Source organism: Ochotona princeps, chromosome 2, assembly GCF_030435755.1.
Source record: "Ochotona princeps isolate mOchPri1 chromosome 2, mOchPri1.hap1, whole genome shotgun sequence".
Lineage (NCBI taxonomy): Eukaryota > Metazoa > Chordata > Mammalia > Lagomorpha > Ochotonidae > Ochotona > Ochotona princeps.
In genome coordinates, this window is record NC_080833.1 from 48,790,287 (window position 1) to 48,817,020 (window position 26,734).

The 26,734-nt window shown below is 42.8% G+C and overlaps 1 protein-coding gene and 1 pseudogene across 4 annotated transcripts in view; both read right to left on the reverse strand.

Moving 5' to 3' along the window:
- LOC131478359 (cytochrome P450 2J1-like) overlaps positions 1-26,734 on the reverse strand; it is a 74,212-nt gene that overhangs the window by 38,466 nt on the left and 9,012 nt on the right. For 2 of the 4 annotated variants that reach the window (XM_058657276.1, XM_058657254.1), the window contains exon 1: positions 5,759-6,134. The exons of 1 other annotated variant lie outside the window; for it this stretch is intronic. In XM_058657276.1, the coding sequence (XP_058513259.1) occupies positions 5,759-5,968 (210 nt within the window). In that variant the 5' untranslated portion in view covers positions 5,969-6,134. Of the gene's footprint in view, positions 1-3,098; positions 3,157-5,758; positions 6,135-26,734 lie in introns of those variants that run through there. One more of the 4 variants, XM_058657260.1, reaches the window with a different exon arrangement.
- Positions 21,123-21,977, reverse strand: LOC101531105 (histone chaperone ASF1-like; annotated as a pseudogene).

Here is a 26,734-nt window from a genome sequence, read left to right on the forward strand (position 1 = left end):
GTCTATCCCACATCCCCTTCTGCTCTCATACATGTCAATGGGCATGAGAACCATGTCCCATCTAACCAGCTCAATTACCCAGCCCTAATGGATGTTGTTGGGTGTCTCTCTGTCTAGCCACCCCAACCCCTGCCCTAGCTTTTGTGCCCTCCCATGGGAGGTGGTAACCCAAGAGAGAGGAGCCCACTGTTTCTCTCCCAGGCCACCCCCTTCCCAGATTATGTAGTCTCTCGGTGGGTCTGTGGTTTAACTTGACAGAACTAGCCCCCACCGCCACAGTACACTTTAAGTGTGTATCTTTAAAAAGGAAAGGAATTGAGAGTGAGGGAACACAAAGATTTTAACAATAAAATTGTTCAGAAACCTAAGGCTGGCTTAAAATACGAAATGAAAAATAGAAACCAAAAGCTTGAAACAGAAGCTCTAAGTGGCAAATAAAAGCATCAAAGACAAGAAATTTAACACTAGGAATAAAAATTACAAATGAGGAGCAGGCAGTCTAATGGTTAAGACACTGCTTTGGACACCCACATCCCATATTACATGCCTGAGTTCAAGGTTCAGCTCTGCTCCCAATTCTTGTATACACATTTGACAACATATCAGGTGATGGATCAAAGGGCTGGGTCCTTGCCACACACATGGATTGGATTTCTCCAGCTCCTGGTTTTTACCTGGCCTGATCTAACTGTTGCTGGCAAAGGGGAGTGAATGAGTGGATGGAAGATCATTCCCTCCTTCATTCCACTTTTCCCTCTCAAAACAAGCAACACAGTAAAAAATACATAAAATTATAACAATTCCAGGTGTAATATTTAGTATCAAAAATGCTATGGAGCAAAATAAAGGTTTAGAATAAAGAAGAATGTGAGCATAACGAGATAAAAGATTAAGTCATGATGATGGAAAGAGTCAAAGTTGATAGAGACTCAACTTATTCTACATTCTCAAGCTTAAGAACAAACAGAATGAAGACACAAGGAGAGGGTCAGGAAAGAGTGTACCACTCACACCACCATCAGCAGCAGGGGATCTGCTCCCTGGCCTCCCTACATTGTGTTGGGTCTCGGTGGCTCATCACAAGTACAGAAACAGTGTCCACTACCATGTTCCCTAGGATCTAACATCTCTTCCATTTATATAATGCATTTTTCAAAAGACATTGACTTGTGTCTTTCAAACATTTTGTATAGTGGTGTTCAATTTTTTATTATTGATACAAAAATGTCCAATAAAAAAGTACAAATGAAATTTTATTTTTTATGTGCAAATCAGGAAGACTATATACCAAAGTCCTATAGAGGGTCTGATGAGTTTGCGCATGAATGTGAGTGTGAGTGTGTGTGCATATATACTGGTGGCTGGTCAACATGAACTTGCTCTTCTGTGTTGTATTCTCATTGCATATATATTGCTTTTATACTTAAGGATTTCTCTCCACCTAGAGCCTTTATCTATTCTGAGTCATGGGATCCTTTGTAATTCTAATTAATGTCACGCATCTACTCCTAGTAAAATCCTGCACACATGAATGCTGTTTCACATAGGTAACACAGACTGAGAATAATGGTCTCATAGAAAGGTCCTAGCTACCTATGCAAGTTTCTGAAAACAACCTTGGGTAACCAATCAAATTAAATTCAGTAGGATTTTATGAGATGCTCAGGAGTTGTCAGATACCATCTAGAATTGTAATGTTGTTGATGAAGCTAATAGAACCAGTAGTGAGATGTGGTGTTTTCCTGAAGTGTCAAAGTCTTAAGCAAGGGTGACTGGTGAGAAAAACAACTGTAATATACAGTATAAGTTGACATATGCTACACTGTCGATAAAACGTGGCAGGGACTATGGAAAAATGAAGTGAATTTCCACTGCAGATATCAGAAAAAAACCTCTTAAGAGGGAATGCTAACAGTCGCATCTTATATGAAAGCCAGGCTGGAGCAAAAAGCACCACATGAAGAAAGGCCTGGCATTTTAGGTTGTGAAGGCAGGAAAATGAGGATTTTAGGTAGTAAGACAGCTACTGTTTGAGAAGAGAATAGGGCACATTATTAAAGCTCACAGACCATGCAGTAGGCCTGACCAGGTGCTGGGAGTTCAACAAACCCTTCACTTCAGCTCTTTTGATAACTATTCTATGCAATCGATTTTTTGATGTGGCAGTTAGGAAGGACAGGGAGACTAGGGGCCACATGCCTTCTTTACCACACTTCCCAGCCTCTCTAGATGTGGCCAATGACTGCAAGAAGTAGCTCTATGTGCACTGTATGGGATTCCATCCTTCAGTGGGAGTCACTTGCTTTCCCCCTTTCCATGGGTCAGACACATACATGATGGTGCTTGTGGACCACAAGAGCAAGAAGATAGAAGGAACACGAGTTTGAGGTGACATTGTGATTCAAATAGCTTCCCTCTGTATCCCTCTGAACTCCATTGTTGAAAGAGGCAAATTTCAATCTCCATTAATACATTCTGGGATCGCCTTGTTCAAGTAGCTTGGTTAATACTTTATCTGCTGCTTTTCCAGTTTAGTCCAATGGGATTTTCTCCCATCCAAACAAATGACCGTACAACAAACCACATAGTTATGGAGAGAAAGTTTAGAAAATGGAAATTGGGAGAGGAAGAACATTCCCAAATGCCCAGCCAATAGGTCAGTGTCACCCTTCTCCCTTTGGCTATTGCCATGTATTGCCTATGCAGTTTCTCTCCCCTACCGTCTCCTGTCCTTTTATTCCACTAAGGCACAATCAATCTTACAAACACAGTCCAATTTGTTCTCAAGAGTTATAAAAACTTTTTCCCAAAGCTTCCCACTCACAATGATCTCCTGGCACTCTGGTTACTACACTTTTCAGCATACTGTGTTGTGCAAAGCCTACTGCATAAAGAGCACTTAATAAGTGTTCAATAAATGAGGTCATCAGAGTAGCTATCCTTCAATTACCTGAAGAAATTATAAGTAGTATTAAGTAGAGATAAAGTATAGGTGTCAAATACTCTTGGGTTCAAATCCTTGTTTTGCCATTATTTAACTCAATAAATAAGATAAATCATCTTAATGTTTATTTTCAGCCTATTTATTCAGTACTTACTATTTCCCAACTGCAAGAAAGTAGCCACAAATCACCATGTAACCTCATTTATTTTACACCCACAAATCAAGATGAAAACCTACAAAAAATAAAACATACAATGACACCTCACTGGACCAGTGATACTAGCCTAGCCTATTATCACTACTTAGTTTTGTGACGTTAGGAGAACAGTTAACTTCCCAAGTCAGATTCAACTTGTTGGTAAAGCAAAAGCATTTCAACCTTCTTACTGTAAACCAGAATGAATAAAAGCACTCCAGTTTTATTTATTTATTTTCCATACATTTGATAAAGAAAGAGACAAAGATGATTCAGAGAGGGGTACAGAGATCATCCATCTCTTGATTTGCTCCCCAAGTAGCCACAACAGTTTGGGTCGAGCCAGACCAAAGCCAGGAGTCTGAAACTCAATATGGTTCTCCTACACAACAGTAAAATGGAGAGAAAAATGCCCTATCTATAGGTATCTGCTACATATATCAAATAAAAATACTGCTTAGAGGCTGACATGGTGGTATATCAGGCTAATCCTATGCCTGTTATCACCAGCTTCCATATGGCATTGGACACTGTTTGCAGGTGCTTCACTTTCAATCCAGCTCCCTGGTTATGGCCTGTGAAAGCAGTGCAGGGTGGCCCAAGGCCTTGGGTCCCTGCACCTATGTGGGACACTTGGAGGATCTCCTGGCTCCCAGCGTTGGACCAGCTGAGCTCTGCTCCAGTGCAGCCATTTGGGGAGTGAGTCAGAAGATGGAAGTTTCTCTCTGTCTCTGTCTCTGTCTCTGTCTCTGTCTCTGTCTCTCTCTTTCTTTCTTTTTCTCTTCCTCAATTCTTCATTTTACATAACTTTTTCAGGTAAAAATATAAATTTTTTTTGTTAAAAAAATAATTAGGTTCAAACCTAATAACAATCAGAATAAAATAAAAGAGCTACAAGGCATACAGCACACAAATACTAATTTAAAAAGCGTTGCACAGCTAGATTTCATCAAGGTATTCAGGCAAATAAAATGACCAGAGATACAGAGAATATCTGAGAATCTTGGATATCTACTATGCAGAAAAACAGAGCTTCCCAACACATGAAGGAAAAACTGTTAGAATGAAAGGAAGAAATAGACCACTACAAGCATGGCTGGAAATGTTAACAAAGCTCTTTGAACCACTGACAGACTCTTCAGATATGAAGCTGGCAAGCATACAAAGACAACTACAAATATCTTATGAGATCTACTTGCGATTTTTGGAAAACTCCACTCAACAACAGAGGACACATTTTTTAAAGCATGCATGGCACATTTATCACGATAGAGTATATTTTGTGTCATTAGATAGGCCTTGTGATTTAAAAGAATTGAAAGTCTATGCGCTCTGAACATACTGCCCTCAAACTGGAGCTCGTTGGTGGCAGAATAAAAGGGAAATTCCAAATGCTTGGAAGTCAATATGTTGCTATAACAAAGGCACAGACTTAGGGGCCAAGAGTTAGAATTCTGTGACTAATCCTGCCATTAGTGTTACCAATGTGCTGTTTCTAATGCAGATTGATGCAACCTTGTCCATGTGTTTCTAAGAACACAGGCATGTACTGAAAATAATAATCTCAATTTAATTTCATTTTATTTGAAAGTAGACAGACAATTCACACAGCTGAATGCCTGCAAGAATCAGGACAAGATCAGAAGAACATCAGGACTCCAGACCATGTGGGTGGCAGGGACCCAAGCACTTGAGCCATCACCTGCCTCCAGTGGTGTGCAATAGCAGGAAATTGCGCCACCAAGGTTTTGATATGGTATGTGTAGGCCCCATTTCTCATGGGCTGAGCCAAGCGCCTGTCCCATGGGCATGTTAACAGCACTTCAGGCATTAACAGGGAAAAGAAACTGAGAATTTGCCTATAAGTCACCTTCATGTTGAAAATTTTATTGCATCTTCATAACAATATTTTGTCAGTGTTGTGTCTCAGCAGGTCACCTGTGCCATGTGTCAAGGAAACCAGCTAAGAATGATGAGAAATGGATGTTTAAGAGAAATTTAAAAAATAACCTAGGACACCAATGAAGTAGTTCCAAAAGGGAAGGACCAGAAAGGAGGTCAAGAAACAGTATCCTCATGGGCTGGTCTGGAGGCAGTGGGAGGAACTGAAAAATGTAAGCATATGAGGGAAGGAAACTATCACTTCAGTGAGCGTTCCTCATCTGGAGCAGGGTGAGGGTGAGGGGCTCCCTGCGGTGGTGGGGATAACCCAGATGGAATGAGGGTTCAGGTGGCAGGCTCATCATTTCGCGAATGGGAGAAGGAAAAGTGCAGCATTTTAAAGAAAAAACACAGAAAAGAGAACAAGAAGATCACTATAAAAATAAGATGTTCCGATAATGTTTAACAAGATAATATAAAATTAAACAAGCGAGCAGCAGTAACGTGCCAGTAGCACACTTAAACCTTGAAAACTTAGCTACAGTCTGCCCCTAAACAACCGCGGGTGGGGTCAAGGACAGCAGTGAGATTAGGAAAACAGCTGTGGAAGCTGATTTACCCAACTGATTTACACTGGCCTCTGAGCCACCTGTCCTCCCGCCCTGCTCCCTGGAAGATCCCTGGTCCTGCACAGCAGGGTTAGGAACCGGACAAGTCACACGTTCGCCCACTCCTACCTCCTGTATCTGTACTGACAACTGTTCCACCTTGAAACTGAAAAGGTTGCCAACAAAGGGCAGGCGCCATGGACCAGGAGGGTAGTTCTTGGGACGTCGCTTTTTGAGGAAGTCGGCAAAGAACAGGAAGGCGACGATCCCCAGCAGCAGGGTCCTGGGATGGAGCCCTGTCCAGAGGGCGGACACCAGGGAGCCCAACGTGGAGAGCATGGCTCTGTGGTCGTCCAGTTCTGGGGCTGGCTGAGCAGGAAACAGTCTTTGTCAGTCCCTGACACTTCTCCAGTTACGCCCCACCTGCTCTGGCTTAGCTCACTCTCCCCCAAGCTCCTCCCCCGACCCTCTCCAAGGCCACAGTGCAGGGCCAGGTCTGTGTGTCTGCGCCCTCAGCGCCCAGGCCTGGAGATGTCCTGCCCCCGCCAGAGTCCCTCCTCCCAGTCACATAGCTCCGCCCTCCCATCGTCCTTCCCCTGGCCAGGCTGGCCACAGTGCACAGTGCTGGAGACTCCTGGGGAATGCAGTCTGATCACAGAAAAGGACCCAAACGGTTTTTCGTTTCGTTTTGTTCTAGAATCAGAACTCCTGTGTTGCTCAGGTGTATTTGGATTCTAGGATTTGTTGAGGTCCCCGTGTCTCAGCCACCCTCAGGGATTGGCACTGCGCCTGGTAATGGAAAGGACAGCACTGCATGTTTCCTGGGTATCTACCATGTTACCAGGCAGCACTGGCACGGCTTCCCACATAATATTTGCTTTTGATAAAATTATGTAAGAGATGCTCTTGATAGTGCTGCCAACATAGATCAAATACAAAGTACATGCTGAATGGCTTTGGATCCACAGGTCTGAAACACAGCCATGGAACACCCTGCACGTGAAAGTGTTCTGAAAATGAAAAAGCATTACATCAAAAGTTTCAGCATCAGTGTTGTTCGTGATAGGGTCTCAATTAACATTTGTGGAGGCATCTCTGACCTCCCACTCTTTCTTGAATTCCCTGTTGTTACAGAAGCACCAAAAACTAGTTGTAGGAATTGTCACCTAACCCCCATCTGCAAACTGGATCACCTCACCCTTTGGCATCAGACCAATTTTAACAATGTGAACGAAGAATATAACAGTTTATTTTGCAATGCACACAGCAAGGAGTTGCACAGGTTTCATTTCAATTCCCCCACTCTGCAAGGGATTGGAAACCAAATCTCTCAAATGACAGTGTTGCAATGGTGAGTAGTCCATGAGCAGGTCCTGGGTGTGTCCCTGTTGCCCCCCTCCCCCACTGCTCCTGGCCTTCTCTGGATTAGTCAGCTGTAGGAGGCTGGTGTGTTCTTCTGAAGATGCTGTGCTGGCCAAGTGGCCACCAAGCCTTCTGAAGACTAATGGTGGTTTGCTTATGGCTCTGTTTGAGCAGGGCTTAAAGCCCTTGCAAAACATGTCCGAGTAGATTAGTGGTAGAATGTGGACCATAGAGTTGACAATAGAATTCCAAGTCTAACAATCCAGAGTCCCACAGAGCCAGCCTGACCTTTGCATGATTCCTGGACTTGAGTTCATCTTAGGAGCTGCCTTGTAATTACCACAGTGCAGACTCAGGAACTCCAAGCCAACGACGAGCACCGGGGCTTGAACAAGTCTACATGGAAGACATTAGCTATGGGTGTGCACCTTCACTGCAAGTCCCAGTCTGAAATGCTCTTCTTCCCACTTTCCATATCATCACGTGGCACTTTGCTGTGCCTCCTCACTGTGTGATATACAAAATATCAAGGTACTTCTGGAATAATATATAATACACTCACATGCCCAACAAACAGATATATATTCTACTTATAACATGTTATTTAAAAAGAGTAAAACAGAGTTAAAATCTCTGCAATCATTGAAAAATCCAAATAGATATGAAAACACTTCCCCTGTTTCATGGAGAATTTAAATTTAAGGGTATTTCACATTAATGCAAGTGTTACAAAAATTTATGCGTGCCAGGGGACTTCAAAGATTTCAGGCCGAGTCCATTCTCAGTGCATATGTTAGCCAGGCAAGAACAATTACCCTGAATCCCAGCTGAAGGCTATGGTATTTCCTGAGACAGAAAGGTGGCCAGCATTTTACATGGCCTCTCCCCACAAGTCTGAGCTACAGAAACTCTATTCATGACAAGTGTGGTTGGAAAGTCCCAGCATATGCTCCACTCCATCCAAGATCCCACTAGCAGGACAAGAAACAAGCATCATCTTGGCCAACATAGTGAAATCCTGGGCCACTAGTGGCTTCACTACTTTTTGCTCGCAAACCCAGGGTCCAAAGTGCGATAGAACAGCCCCCCAAAAGATAGGCAAAAGAGATTTCTTGCAATACGTAACTAGGGGGAGGCTGGTAGCTCTGTTAGAATATGATGTTAAACTGTAGGCAAGTGAAAAGTTTTCTGGGTCAATCAAACAAAGAGACAGCCAGATTCAGCTTTCCCAGGTCAGAACAAATCCCAAAGCCTAGCCCCGAAGCTTAGCTGGGAGGACCCTCAAACTTCATTGGATTAGACTATGAATTGATTTGTGATCCACTTGTTCTGCAGAAAAGAGGAAGGAAGGAAACCATCACTTCAGTTAGTATTCAGCATCTTGAGCAGGGTGAGGATGAGGGGCTCCCTGCGGTGCTATGAAAAACCCAAATGAGTTGAGGGTTCAGGTGGCAGCATCATGACTTCATATACGGCACAAGGAAAAGTGCTGCATTTTAAAAGAAATCACACGAAAGAGGGCAGGAGGATCATGATATAAGTAAGATATTCCGATAATGTTTAACAATAATATAAAATCAAACAAGTTGAGGAGCAGTAACGTGCCACTAGCACACTTAAACCTTGAAAACGTAGCTACAGTCCACCCCTAAATAAGTGCACATGGGGTCAAGTCCAGCAGACAGTTAAAGGAAACAGCTTTGGAAGCTGATTTAATGGAAGCTGGTTTATCTGGATTTTAATGGGGAACGACAATTGAGCATAATACAGAGACAGACAGCTTAACAGAAAGCAGGGAGAAAGACAAAGATATCTGTGCAAAAAAAAAGGAAAACCAAAAGAGCAAACTAATCCAAACCAAACAAAAATACCCCAGAGCAAAGATCACTGTATTATGACTGTACCCGTTCAAGTCTGTGCCCTGGGAGTAGCGACATCAGAGCCTTTATGCTACAGGATACCAGGGGAGATAGAATTCACCCAAACTGTCATCTCAGTGGAGCTGCTGATCAAGTGACAGTGCAGAAACAGGAAGCCCTGGACATGTGGCAAGCGGTGGGGGGAGGGTTTAGTAACCAGATTTTCTGTCTTAGCTAAAACGTACAATTTTCATTTTAAAAAAAATCTATGAAAATCTTTGAAACAGAAAATATTTGAGAAGCAGAAAACTGTGACCCAAACAGGGAAAAGAAAGCAGGCAACGGAAGCAGCAAAAGAGTCCAGGTGTCAAATGTAGGAGTCCAAGTGTGTCAAGCATTCTTGCTGTCAGTGTGTTAGAACGAAGGAAGTCATACATTGATCAAGGAAGCAAGGGAAGCAGAATAATAATGTTTTGCCAACTAGAGAATCATCATGGCCATCATCATCATCATCACAATAAAAGGCCAAATGGAATTTTTGGAGTTGAGAAGTACAACAAATAAGTGAATTTTTTTTTTTTTTTGAGAAAATCACTTGAGAAGTTTAACAGTAGTTATAAACCAGAAGAGAAAAGAATTAATGAGTTTGAAGATGGAGGGATAGAGATTATGCAATCTGGTAAATAGAAAAAGTATCAAGAATGGTGAATGGAGATTCAGAGAAACACAGACACTGATAAGCATACCAGCATATGTGTAATCAGAGACGTTGAGAAGATGGTAGGTTGGAATGAGCAAAAGCATAGCTAAGAAATAAAAGCTGTAAAGGTGTGAAATTCCAAGAAAACAACAAGCTGCCTAGCCTATACAATACGTACAGAGGAAGCCCAGTGAAGGGCCCCAGCTCTATGCAACTGCTCAAGTTGCCTTGTACCTCAGCAGGTTTTGCACTGCTGGGAGAAAAGCAGCCAATACTTGGAGGGCATCCTGAGCCTTGTTAATGCCAGCTTTGTGTAAACTACACCAGTGTGTCAGCATAGTGGCCTATTCTGTCTATTTTGAAGATATAGGGCAAGGAATATTTGCAGATGCCTGCACACCAGCAGACAAGGGATTGGGGACCCATGAGCAGGCACGGACCCAGGCTGGCAAGACATACCACTGAAATACCAGGCTTAGGAAGCCCACCCCCTGCCACCATGTCATCCCAAGGTCCCTGATATGGATCATGTTCTGAGGCTACTGCTTAAGTGGTTTTGATAGTTTGGAGATACTCTTGCTTTCATTGCTCCATGGTTGTGGAAATCCTTCCAAGGTCTATCTGGCAACATAATTCACCTTAAAGTCGCAATTCAGCCAGATACTCACTGTCAAACCTTAGTTGAGAGAGCTCTCCAATTTATTCTGCCCTCCATTGCACCAGAAGTGCTCTGCAGGGCTCAATGAACTGGTTTACATATTCTGTGTGCCATATACTTGGCATTCCGTCCACTCCTCAGGCCTCAGCAAGGATGGAGACACAGTTCTGAAATGTGCACTCCATGATCTTGTGATTTTCACAGTAGTTGGAGTTCTGAGTCAGTGATCCATTTGGAGGGTTGGATGTCCCCAAAGAAACATCACCAGAAGTGATCCCACAACTGACTCTTGCATGTGCCAGCCAGTGCAGAGTCTGGCTCAGTCCATCACCCACATGAGCCTACACACACATTAGTGGCTATAGTCACCTGTATAATTCTGTCCTCAGCCCCATCTTATACGCAAATCAATGGATGCTGTGGCCCAGCCTAACTTGCCCACCACACACTGAGCCCTCATGCAAACCATTAGGAAATGCAGCCTAATCAAAGTGAACCCTAATCACCCCTATCAGGCCCACCCTAAGCACCAGTTGCTATACATGCTGGTATGTACAGTAGACTGGTTCAGTCTGTCACACATCCCATTCAGCTCTTGTATACTCAGCCCAACTGGACACCTAATCCAACTCATACTCATACTCACAGGTCCCATTGCCTGTGCAACCAGGTCCACCCCCAGCCTTGGTTCTCATGCTCACCAGTGGTAGCTATAGCCCACTCCAAGCCCCAGATCTTGTACTTTGCAGGTGTTTCTATCATCTAGCCTGAGAGTACTTGACCCCAGACCCAACACCTGCTGCCTGATGCTACAGCAAAGCCCAACCAGGCTGTGCTTACTTTGGCTCGTACATGCACCAGTGTGTATGGTCACTTAGCCCAACCTGGCTCTACTCCAACCCAGCTTGCATGCAGGCCAACAGGCTTCTTAGTCCTTCCCAACATGGTCTGCTCCCATTCCCAACTCGCATGCTCATCAGTGGAAACAGTTGTCCAATGGGGAAATCCTTGCAACTCCCCTACTTGGCTTGCCCCAGATCCTGGATTTTACATGTGCTGGTGAGAGTGTGGTGCAGACTAGCATGGCTCATCACACCTCATTCACCAGTGGTGCTGCAGCCTGGCTAGACCCGGCCTGCCCCTAGTACCAGCACATGCTGATAAGTGCTGTGGCCTAGCCCAGCCGAGTCCAGCCAGCCCCGAGTCATGTCCCTAATATGAGATGACTGGTGTTATGGCCCAACCCAGCCTGTACAACACTCCATCCAGACTTTCATATCTGCCAGTGGGTGCTGTGAGCTGGCCTAGCCTGGCCCACCCCAGCCCTGACCCACAGGTATGACAGTGGGTATTGTATCTTGGCTTGATCTTGGCTGCTCCAAGCCTTGGTTGTTGTGCTAACTTGTAGGAATTGTATCCTGACAATGGTTTCCCAAGCTCCTCTATCAGATCACCTTCCAGTGTCCCAGTAGCAGATCTGATGCACACTAGTGGATTCTTGGCCCAGTTTGACTTGGCCCAACTCCTGCCCTGGCAGGTGCAATGGCCTTGACTGACCAGCCCACACCCATCCTGGCTCTTTGTCTTGGCTTCTAAAACCCAGTCCTGCCTGATCCATCCTTAGATTCAGCTCTCCCATGGTTGAGCAGGTACAGAGACCTACCCCAGCCTTTCCTCTACCACTCTGGCTCTTGTGAGCATCAGTGGGTCCTAGAGCCTAGCCCAGTCTGGCACATCCCAGATCCAATCCACACCCATATCAAGGGATACTATAGCTGTGTCCACCCCAGTTTTCTGCTACCCTATTCTGACTCTTGTGCTCACTGGTGGGCACAGCGGTCCAGTTGGGAATTCCCCTTTGCTCCCCAACCAGACTTGCTCCCAGCACAGATTTTTGCCTGGCTGTGGTTGCTCCAGCCGAGCCTGATGCAACCCATCCCCCATCTTGGCCTTTGTCATCAGATACTGCAGCCCTATCTGCTCTGGCCGAACCCCCATTTCAACTTTCACTGGTGGGTACTCCAGCCTAACCCTGCTGTCTGCCTCCGTCCCCTGGCTTTCATGCAAATTGGTAGGTATGGTAGTCTCGCCTAGCAATGCCTGTACTCTTTCCTGGTTCCTGCACATGCCAGAGTGCTAAGGTTTGGCCTGGCCCTGCCTAGTCTGATTCTCAGCATTCCTACGCTTTGGGCCTTCATTCATTGTTTTCCCAGGGCTGCTAGCAAGGAGCTGAATGGGAAATGGAGCAGCTGGACACAAACCAACACCAATATGGGATGCTGGTGCCTGAAGGCAGAGGATCAGCTAGTTGAGCCATAGTGCCGGCCTCAACATGCCACCTTTCTTCCTCCCTAGCCTAACACATCTGATTCCATCTCCAGTTATATCTAATGACACATTTTAGCCCCATTTAGAACTCACACCCTCCTTTACATGAAAAAAAAAAAATTTATTTGTCCGTGTAGGCACACTTGCCTTGGACTTCCTGCCTGGGATGCCTTTTCTGTACTCTTGGTCTAACTAAAACGTATTCACCTTCAAGATCCCATTGAAGTCCTGCCTCATCTACTATTTTTAAACAGTTCTGCTTTGATCTGGCTCAGTGACTCACATTTTTTGCCTGCCCTCTCTACCTAGACCAGTTGTCAAAATTCTGCCCAAACATCGAAGTCTGGGTCAAAGACCGGCTGTTCCAGAAGCTGAGAGCAGATCTTCCCTGGGATGGTGTTCAGGGCTTCTCATCAAGAAAAGTGTCAGCTGGCCAGGGAGAGAGTATGCAGATTAAATAGCAATTCATGGAATGGCTTGTCAAGAATCAAGATTGCGAAACAGTCAGTAATTATCCACAGAGTGATTTCTGCTCAGAGTTACTCTTTTTCCTACTGAGTTTTTTATTACACAATTCCTTAAGTTCTGGGATTTCCCTTAGCTGTCCACAGCAATATGCCTCTAACATATCTGCTCTACAAATGATATTTATTTTTAAATTTTTAAAAATTTTACTTCTTTTTATTGTTATGATTATATTATGCATTTTTTCTTATCCCCTCCCCAATTCTCTCCCCCCTCATTAAGTTCCCCTATATCATTACTATGGTATAGTTCTTTTTCTTTTTTTTTTAAAGATTTTATTCATTTTATTACAGCCAGATATACACAGAGGAGGAGAGACAGAGAGGAAGATCTTCCGTCCGATGATCCACTCCCCAAGTGAGCCGCAACGGGCCGATGCGCGCCGATCCGAAGCCGGGAACCTGGAACCTCTTCCGGGTCTCCCACGCAGGTGTAGTGTCCCAATGCATTGGGCCGTCCTCAACTGCTTTCCCAGGCCACAAGCAGGGAGCTGGATGGGAAGTGGAGCTGCCGGGATTAGAACCGGCGCCCATATGGGATCCCGGGGCTTTCAAGGAGAGGACTTTAGCCACTAGGCCACGCCGCCGGGCCCTATGGTATAGTTCTTAATACACAGTATATGTTCATTATTGTGGGCATGGACAATGGCAGAGAGTCCAGCATCCTATTGTCAAGATATTCTAGACACTTTCATTGTAAGTCCATCTTTGTCTGGAAATAGAGATTCATACTGCATTTTATCCTCATATCTAGATATGATAGTCTCCATTACACAGTTACTATACATCCCCTTAAATGAAAGCCACGATACAAAATCAGCAACCGGAAGAAAAAGACATTTAAAATGCCATGAAGTTAAGTAACATGCTACTGAATGACTAATGTGTTGCGGAAGAAATGAAAAAGAAAATCAAGAACTTTCTTGAATAAAATGATGCTTCTGTATGACTATGAGTCACTGAAAAGTCTAATGAAAAGAAAGTGTTTTGAGAAGATGAAACTAACAAAAAAAAAAGCAACATCCATGAGATATAGTTTCTGCTAATCTTTGCTGGTAAAATGTGTCTCCTGTAGGCACCAAATAAATGTGTTTTGTTTTTTAATCCAGTCTACTAATCTATAATAGTTGATTGATGAGTTTAAACCATTTATATTTAGTTTTAACACAAATAGGTGGTAATTTGGTTCTGTCATTTTAGCAATGGGTTGTTCATTGATTCAGTCTTCTGGTTTTTTGTTTGTTTACTGGGATGTTCTTCGCATTTGCCTTTGGTTTTGGTGGGCGCTCTTTTTTCTCTGTCAGGAGAACTTCTTTAAGTAGCATTTGTAAATCAGTTTTGGAAGAGGTACATTCTTTCAGCTTTTTTTTTAAAGATTTATTCATTTTTATTTGAAAGGCTGATGTACAGAGAGGAAGAGAGGCAGAGAGGAACATCTTCTGCCTGATGATTCTGCAGCTGCAATCGCTGGAGCTAAGTCAATTCGAGGCCAGGAGCCAGGAGCTTCTTCTGGGTCTAAAACGTGGGTGCAGGGTCCCAAAGATTTTGGCAGTCCTCAACTGCACTCCCAGGGCACAGGCACGAAGCTGGATGAGAAGTGGGAGTTCTGTGCCCCTCCTGGATCTTGCTTCCCAATTCTTTCTCCAGATTAAGGAAAGTTTCCCTTATTATTTCATTATATACATTTGTAAACCCACCTTCTCTTTTTGCACCTTCTAGGACGCCCATAACTCTTATATTTGGCCTTTTAATAGTGTCTTTCAATTCTTGAATACTTTTTTTTAAGCTGGATCCAAGCTCTGCTTGCAGTTTTTTGTTTGTTTTCTCCTGATGACAAGAAATATCTTAATTTTGAGGTTGTTTCTTCTGCCTCCTTCATTCTATTTTGGAGACTCTCCATTGTACTTTCGATATGCTTCAACATATTCATTTCTGATCTATGAGCTTTCATTTGATACATTTCCAGTGTGACATATTCCTTAAATTTCTTGAATGCCTGCTTTATGTGCTTCTAGTGGATGATAGGAAGCTTTATAACCAGTGTTTTGAATTCTGTATCTCCCATTTTCTCAATGTCTTCCTCAGTGAACTCTGAGGTTGTCAAAGGGTTTTACTCCTTTGCAGGGGAGTCTTCAGTATTATTCACTCTGCCTTTGTCTCTTCTTTTGCTCTTGGTCATTGTACTTCTGGTTATCAGATTCTTCCTTGGGGTAGGTTTCTAAGCTCTGCCACCCACATGTATGCAGTTTGATTTTATTTATTGCAGCTGGTACATGGCTCTTTGTTTGCAGTCACTTGTGCCACTCCGTCCAGTGAGTTCCAGGTCTGGGTTCTTATGTTCGATTTCCACCATGTTCTCTGTCGTCCCAGCTCCTAGCCCACCAGTCTCCACCTCCTGTGATAACATGCTTAGGTTGCACCGTTGTCTGTACAAACTTTCTCCCAATTCCAGTTAGAGTATGTCGCAAGATTAGGGAGACACCAGGTGTCCTATATAGCTAGGTTGTTTGTGGCTGTGATCTTGCCAGAATCTGTTGGCTGTTAGTTCTGAGGATCACACAGACCTATTTTGTCCCGTTTGACCCCACAGTCTGTATTACTTTCCTGTGGGATCAATGCAATGCAATGAGCTCAGTGAGTTCTCCCTGAGCTCAGTACTTGCATAGCTCCCTGCTCTCCCTGCAGTCTTAAATTCTTTGCCACACCATACAAAATGGTGCCTGATGTGCCACTACTAGAATTGTTAATTTGCTGGCTGTCAGGTCTGAGGGCTTCCAGGAAGTGTCTTGGATAGAACTTGTAGGATGCCATGGTGTTGCAGTTCATTGTACCAGATATTAGTTCAGTTCCAGCACAGTTCATGCGCAGTCCTGTCCCATAACCCTTGCCTCCTTAAATAAAATCGCACCCAATACAGCTCTAGGTATAAGACTGAGTTGTAAAACCAACCTGTTCCTGCCCTGCCGGTTTCGGACCTGCTGGTATATGTCTGCTGCTGGTCAAATCGAACAGACCAACAGGACTAGCAATTCTTTGTCTGGGTTCATTCCTGATCTTCCAAGTAACATCCCTTCCCACCATTTTGCTAACGGAGTTCCTGCTGCCAGTGGAGTTCAGATCGCAGTTCGCTGAATTTTGCTGGGTTATCAGTAACTGCAACACCACAGCGTTGTTTTTACTGCTTTCCTGTGTGTGTCAGTCTCCGTGTACCTCTCTGCTGTTGTTCTGTCCTCTCCTATATCCTGGAATGTGCCCGCTCTGCTTAACACTGGCTAATATTTCTCCATCTGATTAAACGTGTCCTTATCCTATTCTGCCATCTTTATTCTCCCTATAAATGATATTTAAAGATGTTCTCTTGACTCAGAAAAGGAATAACAGCTCCCCAAAACAAAGCCAAATATAAAGAAAAGCCAAATAAAATGACAAGAGCAGACCAAATCAAGCAATGAACAACCCATTGCTAATGTGATAGGACTTAATTAACACTGATTCATATTAACCTGAATATAAATGGCTTAAACTCACCAAAGAAGCATCATAGATTAGTGGACTGAATGAAAAAGTAAAACCCATCTATCCCTTGACTACCAGAGACACATCTCACCAACAAGATCAGCAGAAACTATCTCATGAAATTTGATGTCTTTTCTTTTAATTTCATTTCTTCAAAACAATTTTTTCATATTAAATTCTTCACTGTATTCTAAGTCAGAGTAACATCATTTTCTTCAAGAATGTTCTTGAGTTTCACCTCCGCAATAAAACAATAGTCATGGGGCCCGGCGATGTGGTCTAGCGGCTAAAGTCCTCGCCTTGAAAGCCCCGGGATTCCATATGGGCGCCGGTTCTAATCCCGGCAGCTCCACTTCCCTTCCAGCTCCCTGCTTGTGGCCTGGGAAAGCAGTTGAGGACAGCCCAATGTATTGGGACACTGCACCCGCGTGGGAGACCCGGAAGAGGTTCCAGGTTCCCGGCTTCGGATCGGCGCGCATCGGCCGGTTGCGGCTCACTTGGGGAGTGAATCATCGGATGGAAGATCTTCCTCTCTGTCTCTCCTCCTCTCTGTATATCTGGCTGTAATAAAATGAATAAAATCTTAAAAAAAATTAGTCATTCAGTAGCACGTTATTTAGACTCGCGGCAATGTAAATTTCTGTTACTCTTCCCTACTCGGTTTTTAAGGGCATCAGTGGTATTAGTTCAATCATGGGAAAAGAAGAAATGTGTATCTTTGATGTCGTGAATCACTGAGTGATGTAAGAGGTGTCTGGTATTTGTGGAAATGTGGCTACCTGTCTGCTACAGTGCATTTCATTCAGCAGGTATTGTACGCCTACTGCGTGGCAAGTCCCACGTGCTCAAAGAAGTCACAACAGTGAGCAATCATTTAATCTGTGCAGTAAAGGAAGACCACATCTAACGCCATGCATTATAAAACATTGATAGTGTGTTCAGCTATCTGGTATAGTAAAATATGCTTCAGGGAAAGTGCTTTTGCTGCATTTTCTTTCTGTTCTCCTGTGAGGATGTTCGTAGGACAAAGTCATAAATGTAGAGCAGTTGGGTGGCAGGGCATGTTCATTTAAACACTGATAGATAGGGCTTGATTCCCCCACCACGGCTTTCTGCCACCTGTGTGCAGGAACAGCTGCCTCTGCTCGGCATGCCAGCACCAAGCCTGTGCTAACTCGCCGTCAGTGAGGAACGGTGACAATGGAATTGAATTGTGCTACTTCTACTTTCTCATGGTATTCCTCTAAATCTCCAAAGTGATGCTGTGTCTCTTCTTCCAGTCATTGATTTTATTTTTCTGTGAAAGTACTATTCTTTTGGGGAGTTGATCATGTTTACATGTAGGTACCACAAGCTCATAGGAAAATGTTTGTTATGAAAAAACACCTCTGGATGAATTTAATGTTTTTGCACCAAAACAAACACAGCATGCAATGGAAGTTTTCTGTGAAGTTTTTGAAGTAGCTGCATACTAAGGGAATTAGATATTTATCTAACATATGTTGCTAGTATCCCTCTAGTGACTGATACAAAATTTAAATGTGAAAACATAATCTTTGAAATTATAACACCTATTGTATGTGTAAAGCATTTTTTAAAAAATAATTCAGTCTGCGAGGTGAGTTGGGAATACTGAGGCATAAAGGTGATGAACTTGGCCTGAAGCTATCCATCCATCGAATGAGGAAGCTAGCTGACCCAGGCTGGTGGTCTCCTGGACTCTGAGTCCTTATATTCTGGCTACATTTATTTTTTGTTCCTTTCTCTGATAATGCCCCTCTTTGAGGCTCCTTTTACATATCTGCCATAGGTTAGTAATGAGGTTATTTGCACGGTGTGCTGATGTTGTAAAGCGAATGGCATTTACAAGGTCTGTGGGGGGCTGCGCTGCCAGGTCCTATGGACTGTAGTCTGTAGCTTGAGTCGTAAAAATCAGCTTAGAATCCAGCTTGTAGAATAGCAACGGTCATTTAATTAAAGCACGCGAATCAATATCAATCTCTATTAAAAAAAACCCAAAAAGATGGAATACACAGAAAAGCACCCAAGTGCAATTACTTGAAATCTCAGGTGAAACTGGATTCTCTGGTTGAAGTTCTGAGGTGAAACACAGGAAGCTGCGGGTTGAGCTCGCCGCCTTGTGGTAATACTGTGCAACTGCAGAAGCGAGCCATGTGTCAACTATTGGAAGAATTCAGCTATAATCAGGTTTATTCCAATTGTTCCATCCCCAAAACCAAGGCCATTGTTCTGACTGGCCATGTCTCCATATTTCTAGAATATTATTTGTCTAAACTGATTGCATGATATTGCAGAAGTTCCTTAGCTCAGCATTTCTAACCCTTTGTGAGCCAGGGCCATAGGTTCCATATGAGGTACCTCTCCAGTGCCCACACATGCTGGGCACACTCATTGCTCTGGCTTGTGGAGTGCCCTTTGCACTTCTTTCTACAGAACAAATCTCCATGACCCTGGAAGATCTGAGTGAAGCATTGTGCATGACCCTTGTTTGCTGGCCTCCCCACAGCCATCAGATGGGGTTATTTGGGGGAGGAATGCGATGTTTCTTCTCGCTGTTGAATCCCAGTTCCTGGGGCTGAGCACCTCACTAGGAAGCAGGCAGTTCTTTTCTCAGAGGCTCTGAATCACATTTGAAAACAACAGAGGCTAGTGGTTAGGATGCTCAGAAGTTGTATGGGCATAGCTCGGTTTAATTCCTGGTTCTGCCTTCTGTTTCTAGGTTTCTCCTAATGTAGACCTTGGCAGTACAGGAGATGGCTCTGGTAACTCGGCTCCATATGAGAAACCTGGATTGCACTCTCGGCATTGTCCAGTTTATCCATTGAAGGAATTTGGAGAGTGAACCAGAGAATGCGACTATGGGGTGTACACATGCTCTCCTTTCTGGAGTGACCGTCAACTATCTTGAGGAAGGAGGTTGATCTAGAAGTCTCGCTGCCTCAAGCTTTTATTGAAATGCTTGTGAAATGAAATGACAGGAATTGATGTGGCACAAATGTTGATAGCTACGTCTCTTGTTGATGCTACCCACCTGATGATCGATGATCGGGAAGCAAAGGCGTGAACCAAGCACAGAAGCGAGTGTGACTGTCTTCAGGACATCTTAAAGCACACAGTCCGGTGGCCTTGAACCATTGCCCCACTGCAGACCTTGGTTCACAGGCCTCGGCCTTGGACTCAGACTTCTGCCTACCCATAGACCATTGCCTGCAGAGTTTGACCTCTGTTCTCTGGCACCAGCAGTCTGTGAACTCAAGATTCCAGGCAGTGTGTGTCCTGCTCATCTTTATCAAGTCATGTTGAAGTCATGTTGCTGTTTTTTGTTTATTTGCTTACAAACAGCTGGCAGCAAATGTGTTTGGTGTACTGTTGAGCTGTATTGTATTTGTCTTGACTTCCTGTTGGACTTGAGGGAACAAGCAGCACAGAGCAGGCTCATTTCTGGCTGATCACACGGAACTGATCCAAGTGGGGAGGGTAGTACCAGCTTCGCTCCCTGCAGGGTTGATGTGGTCCCTGGAGCTGAAAGCCAGCAGCAGCAACTCTCCAGCAGCATCCTGCCTGGTGCCATCTCGGGTAGCAGGGCAGCAAGTGTTGACCCCAAGTGAAGGTCCAGAGTGGGCATGTTACTAGCTAATTGCACTGACCTGAGCCCACAGCACCAGCCTTGCAGCCTGTAGGGTGTGTGTGATCCCTGGAGCTGACGGCCGACAGTCCCCGATCTTTGTTGGTGCCCCTACGGGTGCCATCTTGGACACTGAGGCAAGTGCTCCAAACACTGATAAACTGCAAGAGGAGAGGCGGTAAACTGCGCATGCACTAATTGAGCATCTCTCAGATAACAGTGTCACGGGACCAGACACTGTTACACTGAAGGGAGGACAGCTGAGCTGCCTAAGAACTAAGCAGGGGACAAAAATACCACCATCTTAGAGCACTGCACAAGCTCCACAGAAACACAGTCTGGACAAGGCATGCCACCAACTCCACCCAAAATAACTCCAGGAGGTACTCACTTGTCGGCCAGCAGGGGGCGACAAGATCAGTGCTGCCTACAAAATCAGTGTCTCTTTGGAACTAAATTAATGCTGCCCCATATTGTATTAGTTGTAATAGTAGCCAAAAGAGGCTTCAGGGTGGCCTGGAAGAATCAGATCCTAATATCCTTGGTAGCATGTAATAATTTTCAATCCCTCTTTTAAAGTGATGCCAAAACAGAATGGAAAATTTCCCCTTAAACTAAAACCACACTTTCACAGGCAGAAACGTTTTAGTTGAAGTGAACTTTCTTCATCCAAAGGCCAGCAAAAATAACGTTCCAAAGATTACTATCTGAGAAGCTAAGATATCTTCATGACCTGTTCTAACTAATGATTTATACTGTTCTTAAGTGCTTTAATTACATATAAAGAAGAAGAAAATAATATATATGCTTTAATCAGGTTAGTTTCATAACAAATAAAATAACACATTAGAGAAGAAATTGCTTAAAAATAGTTGTATTTATATTCCACAATTTGCTCAAATACTGGTTTTCTTATAAACTTTCTACAGGATGTTTTTAAACAAATTTCTTCACATTTTTGTCTTGACTATGTACTTACGGAATTTCAGGGAAATAGTTCTGTTTATTTTTAATAGCTTAATTTGTACTAAAGGGATGGCAAGTGGTCACATGCAGTCCATGTGGGATTCTAAACATGACATTTAGTGAGTTTTCTGACGTGGACCATCCCTTTGAGGCGGAAGGTAATGCATCTGTTGAAGGAAGTGACTGGAGGTGTGGATTACTGCTCTCTGCATCTTCCAGTTTTTCCGTGTTGTCTTCCCAATTAATGTGGAATCTTGTGACCCTGGGATTAGATGCCAAAATGTTCCTCTGAAGCTTAGAAAAGTCTGGTTTTACTGGCAGATTTTCCCTTAATTCTGTCTCAGTATATTCATTATTTACATAGTAGCCAACTCTAATAAGTGCTTGGCCTCGATAGGTACAAGTAATTAGCACAACTGTTACGCCTCCTGCATCAGCATCTGGAATGAGTCCTGGCTTACGTGCATCTGCCTGAAATACAAACATATGCCGTCCTGCAGGAACAGGGCCCACTAAAACAGAGTCTAAAACTTGATCATATTCTTCACTTTCTGCAGAACCCACGTAGATGATTTTCCACTCCAAGTCTTCAGACAGGTCCTCGATGCACTCGAACGTGATCTCGAACTGGAACGAGTTGTAGAAAGGAGAAGGGTTATCCAGCACCACTACATTGTTCACCTGAACCTTTGCCATATTTTGAAAAAACACACAAACAGTGGGAACGGGGGCTCGTTGCGGCTCGATAAAGTCCCGCCCGCGGCCGCTCGGCTGAGTGCAGACTCCCGCCCCGGCCCGACGTTGTATAAAATAACAAATGTGGCTACGTGTTTACATTTTTTGTTTAGACAGAATTAAGGCATCGAAGCACTTAGGTTCATCACTACTGCCCAATGAATTCAACAAATCAAGAGCAGATACAAACTCCAGAGTTTAAGAACATGAGATTAATGGCTCAAATATCACTGGATTCACAAATATACTATGAACTCTTAAAAATTCTTTCGGTAAAGCATCTATTGTTGGCAACAGTACAATTAGTAAACAATTTTAGATTTATCATAATATATAAGGTATAGCGTTGGAAATACTTCCCTGTCCATATCTTCTGACATTCATTAATAATAAGATCAAGTGTGTATTTACATGGTAGATATGTTCGAGATAGCTTTGCCAAATTACAACTTGTTAAAAACAACCCTGGGAAGGAAATTCATCAAGTGGGCCAAAAGTTTTTATTTGAGAGCTAGGTTCTTCAGGAATTCCTTATGCTTCATTAAACTAAGGGTAGAATATTTTTATTCTTGCTGCAAAGAATGACAGCCATATGATGCAGGTTATGCAGTGCCTTTATATCTAAAACTTTTATATTGCACTTTTAAAAGTTTGTTTTGAGGAAAGGAAGGACATTTGTTAAATCTGGGTTCTAGGTTGTAATAATTCCTGTAAAAGTGAAATTGTGAAGCAGTTTTGCTAAATGTTAAACTTAGAAATTTAATATACCAGGTTATTAAAATATTGTGCATTGACTAGTTCACAGATTTTTAAAAGCAGAGTACTTCCGACTGTTAAAAGTTTATGAGAATAAAGTCTTTTTGTCTAATTGCAATTAAGAGAAAATGCTAAAAAAAAACCAATAAAATAAAAATAAAATACTTTCCAACAAAGAAAAAAAAAAAAAAAACAAAATCAGTGTCTCGGACAAAGCAATTATTCAGGACAGCTGTGTTTTCCAAATCCAGGGCACTGATTGAACATAAAAACTCACCATGTAGACCTGTAGGTAATAAACCTTAGAGATGATTTCGTCAACCAGATTGGCAACTACAAAAGGGAAAAGAAAAGACAAAGACACCATGAATGCTACTGAAGACTCTCCAACAAAGGAGCAAAAGCTTTGCCCACTCTCAGAGTTAACTGAGAAAGACATTGAAAAAATGGGAGACAAAGAACTCAGAAAACTAGTGATAAAGCTGCTGATCAACAATGAGAAGCACAAACAAGAGTTCAAAGAAGAAATAGCAATAATAAATCAAATTAAGGCTGATATATCAGAAATTAAGAACACAGTAGAGCAAATTCAAAATACAATAGAGAGTCTCAACAATATAATGAATGAGGCAGAAGAAATAATTTCAGAATTTGAAGATATTTCCTGTCACCATGAAGAAACAAACAAAAAGCTGGAAGCAGAGCTAGGTCAAGCTAAAAAAAAGTATCCAAGAATTAAAAGATATGATTAAAAGTTCCAACATAAGAGTTATGGGAGTTCCAGAAGGTGCAGAAAGAGAAGTTGGGATTAAAGGTGTATTCAATCAAATAATAATAAAGGAAAACTGCCCCAATCTGAGCAAAGAATTGGAAAATAATATACAGGAGGGCTACAGAACTCCCAACAGAGTTGACCAAAAATGAACGTCACCACGATACGTGATAATCAAGATCTTGTCAGTTGAACAAAATGAAAAAATCCTTAAATGTGCATGTGAAAAAGATCAAGTGTCAGATAGAGGAATCCCAATAAAACTCACTGCTGACCTTTCAGAGGAAACACTACAGGCCAGAGGAGACTAGAGTAACATATTCCAGATTCTAAAAGAGAAAAAATTTCAGCCCAGAATAACTTACCCTGCAAAGCTCTCCTTTGTCTTTGAAAATGAAATAAAATTCCTCCACAATAAAGAAAAACTTAAAATTTTGTCTCATCTAAACCTGCCCTACAAATGATACTCAAGGATGTTCCCGTGAAAGAAAAAAGAAATAGCAACCACCCAAACAAAGGCAAATGTGGAGAACATCCCACTAAAAGGCTAATAGAAGACTCAATCATAGAACAACCTATCGCCAAAATGACAGGACCAAACTGCCCCTTATCCATAATAACGCTGAATGTAAATGGCTTAAGCTCATCAGTCAAATGATATGGATTAGAGGACTGGATCAAAAAACAAAACCCAGTTATCTGCTGCTTGCAGGGGACACATGCCACCAACAAAGATCAGAGAAAATTGAAAGTGACAGGATGGAAAAAGATATTCCAAGCAAATGGTAAGAAGAGACATGCAGGTGTAGCCATTCTTATATTAGATGACATAGACTTTGATGTAAACAGCATCAAAAGAGATGAAGAATGATACTGCATAATGATAAAAGGATGCATTCAGCAAGAAGAGATGAGCATAATAAATCTTTACACGCCAAACGCTAAAGCATCTAGTTATGTGAAGCAAATATTAGCAGGCTTAAAGGGAGAAATAGACTTAATACAATCATAGTGGGAGACCTTAATACCCCATTAACACAAATGGGCATATCAAAAAACCAGAAACTCAGCAAGGAAACAACAGAACTCACCCAAAGTCTAGAGCAAATGGACTTAGTTGACATCTATCGAACCTTTCATCCTACAGACAGAGAATACACTTTTTTGTCATCAGTACATGGAACTTTCTCCAGAATTGGTCATGTTATAGGTCATAAAACAAGCCTCAGCAACTTTTTAAAAAGTGGAAATCATACCAGGCATCTTCTCAGACCATCAAGGAGTGAAGCTCGAGACCAAGAAGTCGAAACACCAAGGAAGACTTACAAACATATGGAGACTGAATAATACATTACTAAATGAGCAATGGGTTAGAGAGGAAATCAAAGGGTAAATTAAAAAATTGCTTGAAACAAATAAAGGCATCAACACAACATATCAAAACTTATGCGACATAATCAAGGTGGTGCTAAGAGGGAAGTTCATCTCAATCAGTGCTTATGTCAAGAAACTAGAAAAGCACCAAGTAAATCAGCTAACCTTACAGCTGAAAGAACTAGAAACACAACAAAACAATACCAAGATTAGTAGGAAAAAAGAAATCATCAAAATAAGGGAGGAAATAAACCAAATAGAGACCAAGAGAACTATACATAAGATCAACCAAACAAAGAGCTGGTGCTTTGAGAAAAATCAACAAAATCGACTCCCCACTAGCCCAACTAATAAAAAAAAAAGGAGGGGGCCTGGCGGCGTGGCCTAGTGGCTAAAGTCCTCGTCTTGAAAGCCCCGGGATCCCATATGGGCGCCGGTTCTAATCCCGGAAGCTCCACTTCCCATCCAGCTCCCTGCTTGTGGCCTGGGAAAGCAGTTGAGGACAGCCCAATGCATTGGGACACTGCACCTGCGTGGGAGATCTGGAGGAGGTTCCGGGTTCCCGGCTTCGGGTCGGCGCGCACTGGCCAATTGCGGCTCACTTGGGGAGTGAATCATCGGATGGAAGATCTTCCTCTCTGTCTCTCCTCCTCTGTGTATATCTGGCTGTAATAAAATGAATAAATCTTTAAAAAAGAAAGGAGGGAGAAAATACACATCAATAGTATCAGAGATGAGAAAGGAGATAAAACAATAGATACCTCGGAAATACAAAGAATCATCAGGAACTATTACAAGCAACTATATGCGAACAAATCAGAAGACCTAGAGGAGACGGATAGATTTTTGGACACATACAATCCACCAAAATTGAATCAAGAAGCAATTAGCAATCTAAACAGCCCAATAATATGTACTGAGATTAAATCAGTAATTAAAGCCCTCCCAACCAAGAAAAGTCCTGGACTAGATGGCTGCACTGCTGTATTCTACCAAATGTTTCAAGAGGAACTTACCCCAATCTTACATAAGCTTTTTCAAACAATAGAAAGAGAGGCAATCCTTCCAAGCCCTTTTTATGAAGCTAATATCATCTTAATACCAAAGTCAGAAAGAGAAACAACAGAAAAAGAGAACTACAGACCGATATCCTTGATGAACATAAAAGCAAAGATCCTCAATAAAATACTAGCCAACAGGATCCAACAACACATTAGGCAGATCATTCACCCGGACCAGGTGGGATTCATCCTGGGCATGCAGGGATGGTTCAACATCCGCAAAACAATAAATGTGTACATCACATCAACAAATTGAAAAATAAAAACCATATGATCCTCTCAATAGATGCAGAGAAGGCATTTGAGAAAACGCCTTCAGAGGCCAAGAACTCTGAGGTCATCTACCCCCATTTGGATCTACCACATGGGATGGAAGAAGCCCAAATCCTTCCTCACAGGATCCAAGGTCATCAGAACAACAGCAGGAGCCCCCGAGCTGTCCGCAGAAAGAGAACAGTAAGCTTCCTTTGGGACTCGGGGGAGGAGCTTTCTCTCATCCTTACTTAGTTGCAACTTTGGATTTCCACCCTCTCTTGCAATGACCATCAGCGTTTCTCCTGAGCCCCCCACCCCAAAACACACACACACACACACACACACACACACACACATTAGAATAGATAGGAACAACAAGGAAAGCTTAGAACCAGACAGGAATCTGTCAGCATGCACTCACACATACCTTACTAAGTAGGACACAAAGATTAGTTACTCCTCACTAGGATATTAAAGATTTCTCTGCACACCCCTCCTAAAACTGTTCTGTATTTCAACTGTTGACATATGCCTTGTTAGAGTCATAAGTCAGTTTGGACTATCCTAAAATCTGCCAAGTTCAGCAAAATTAT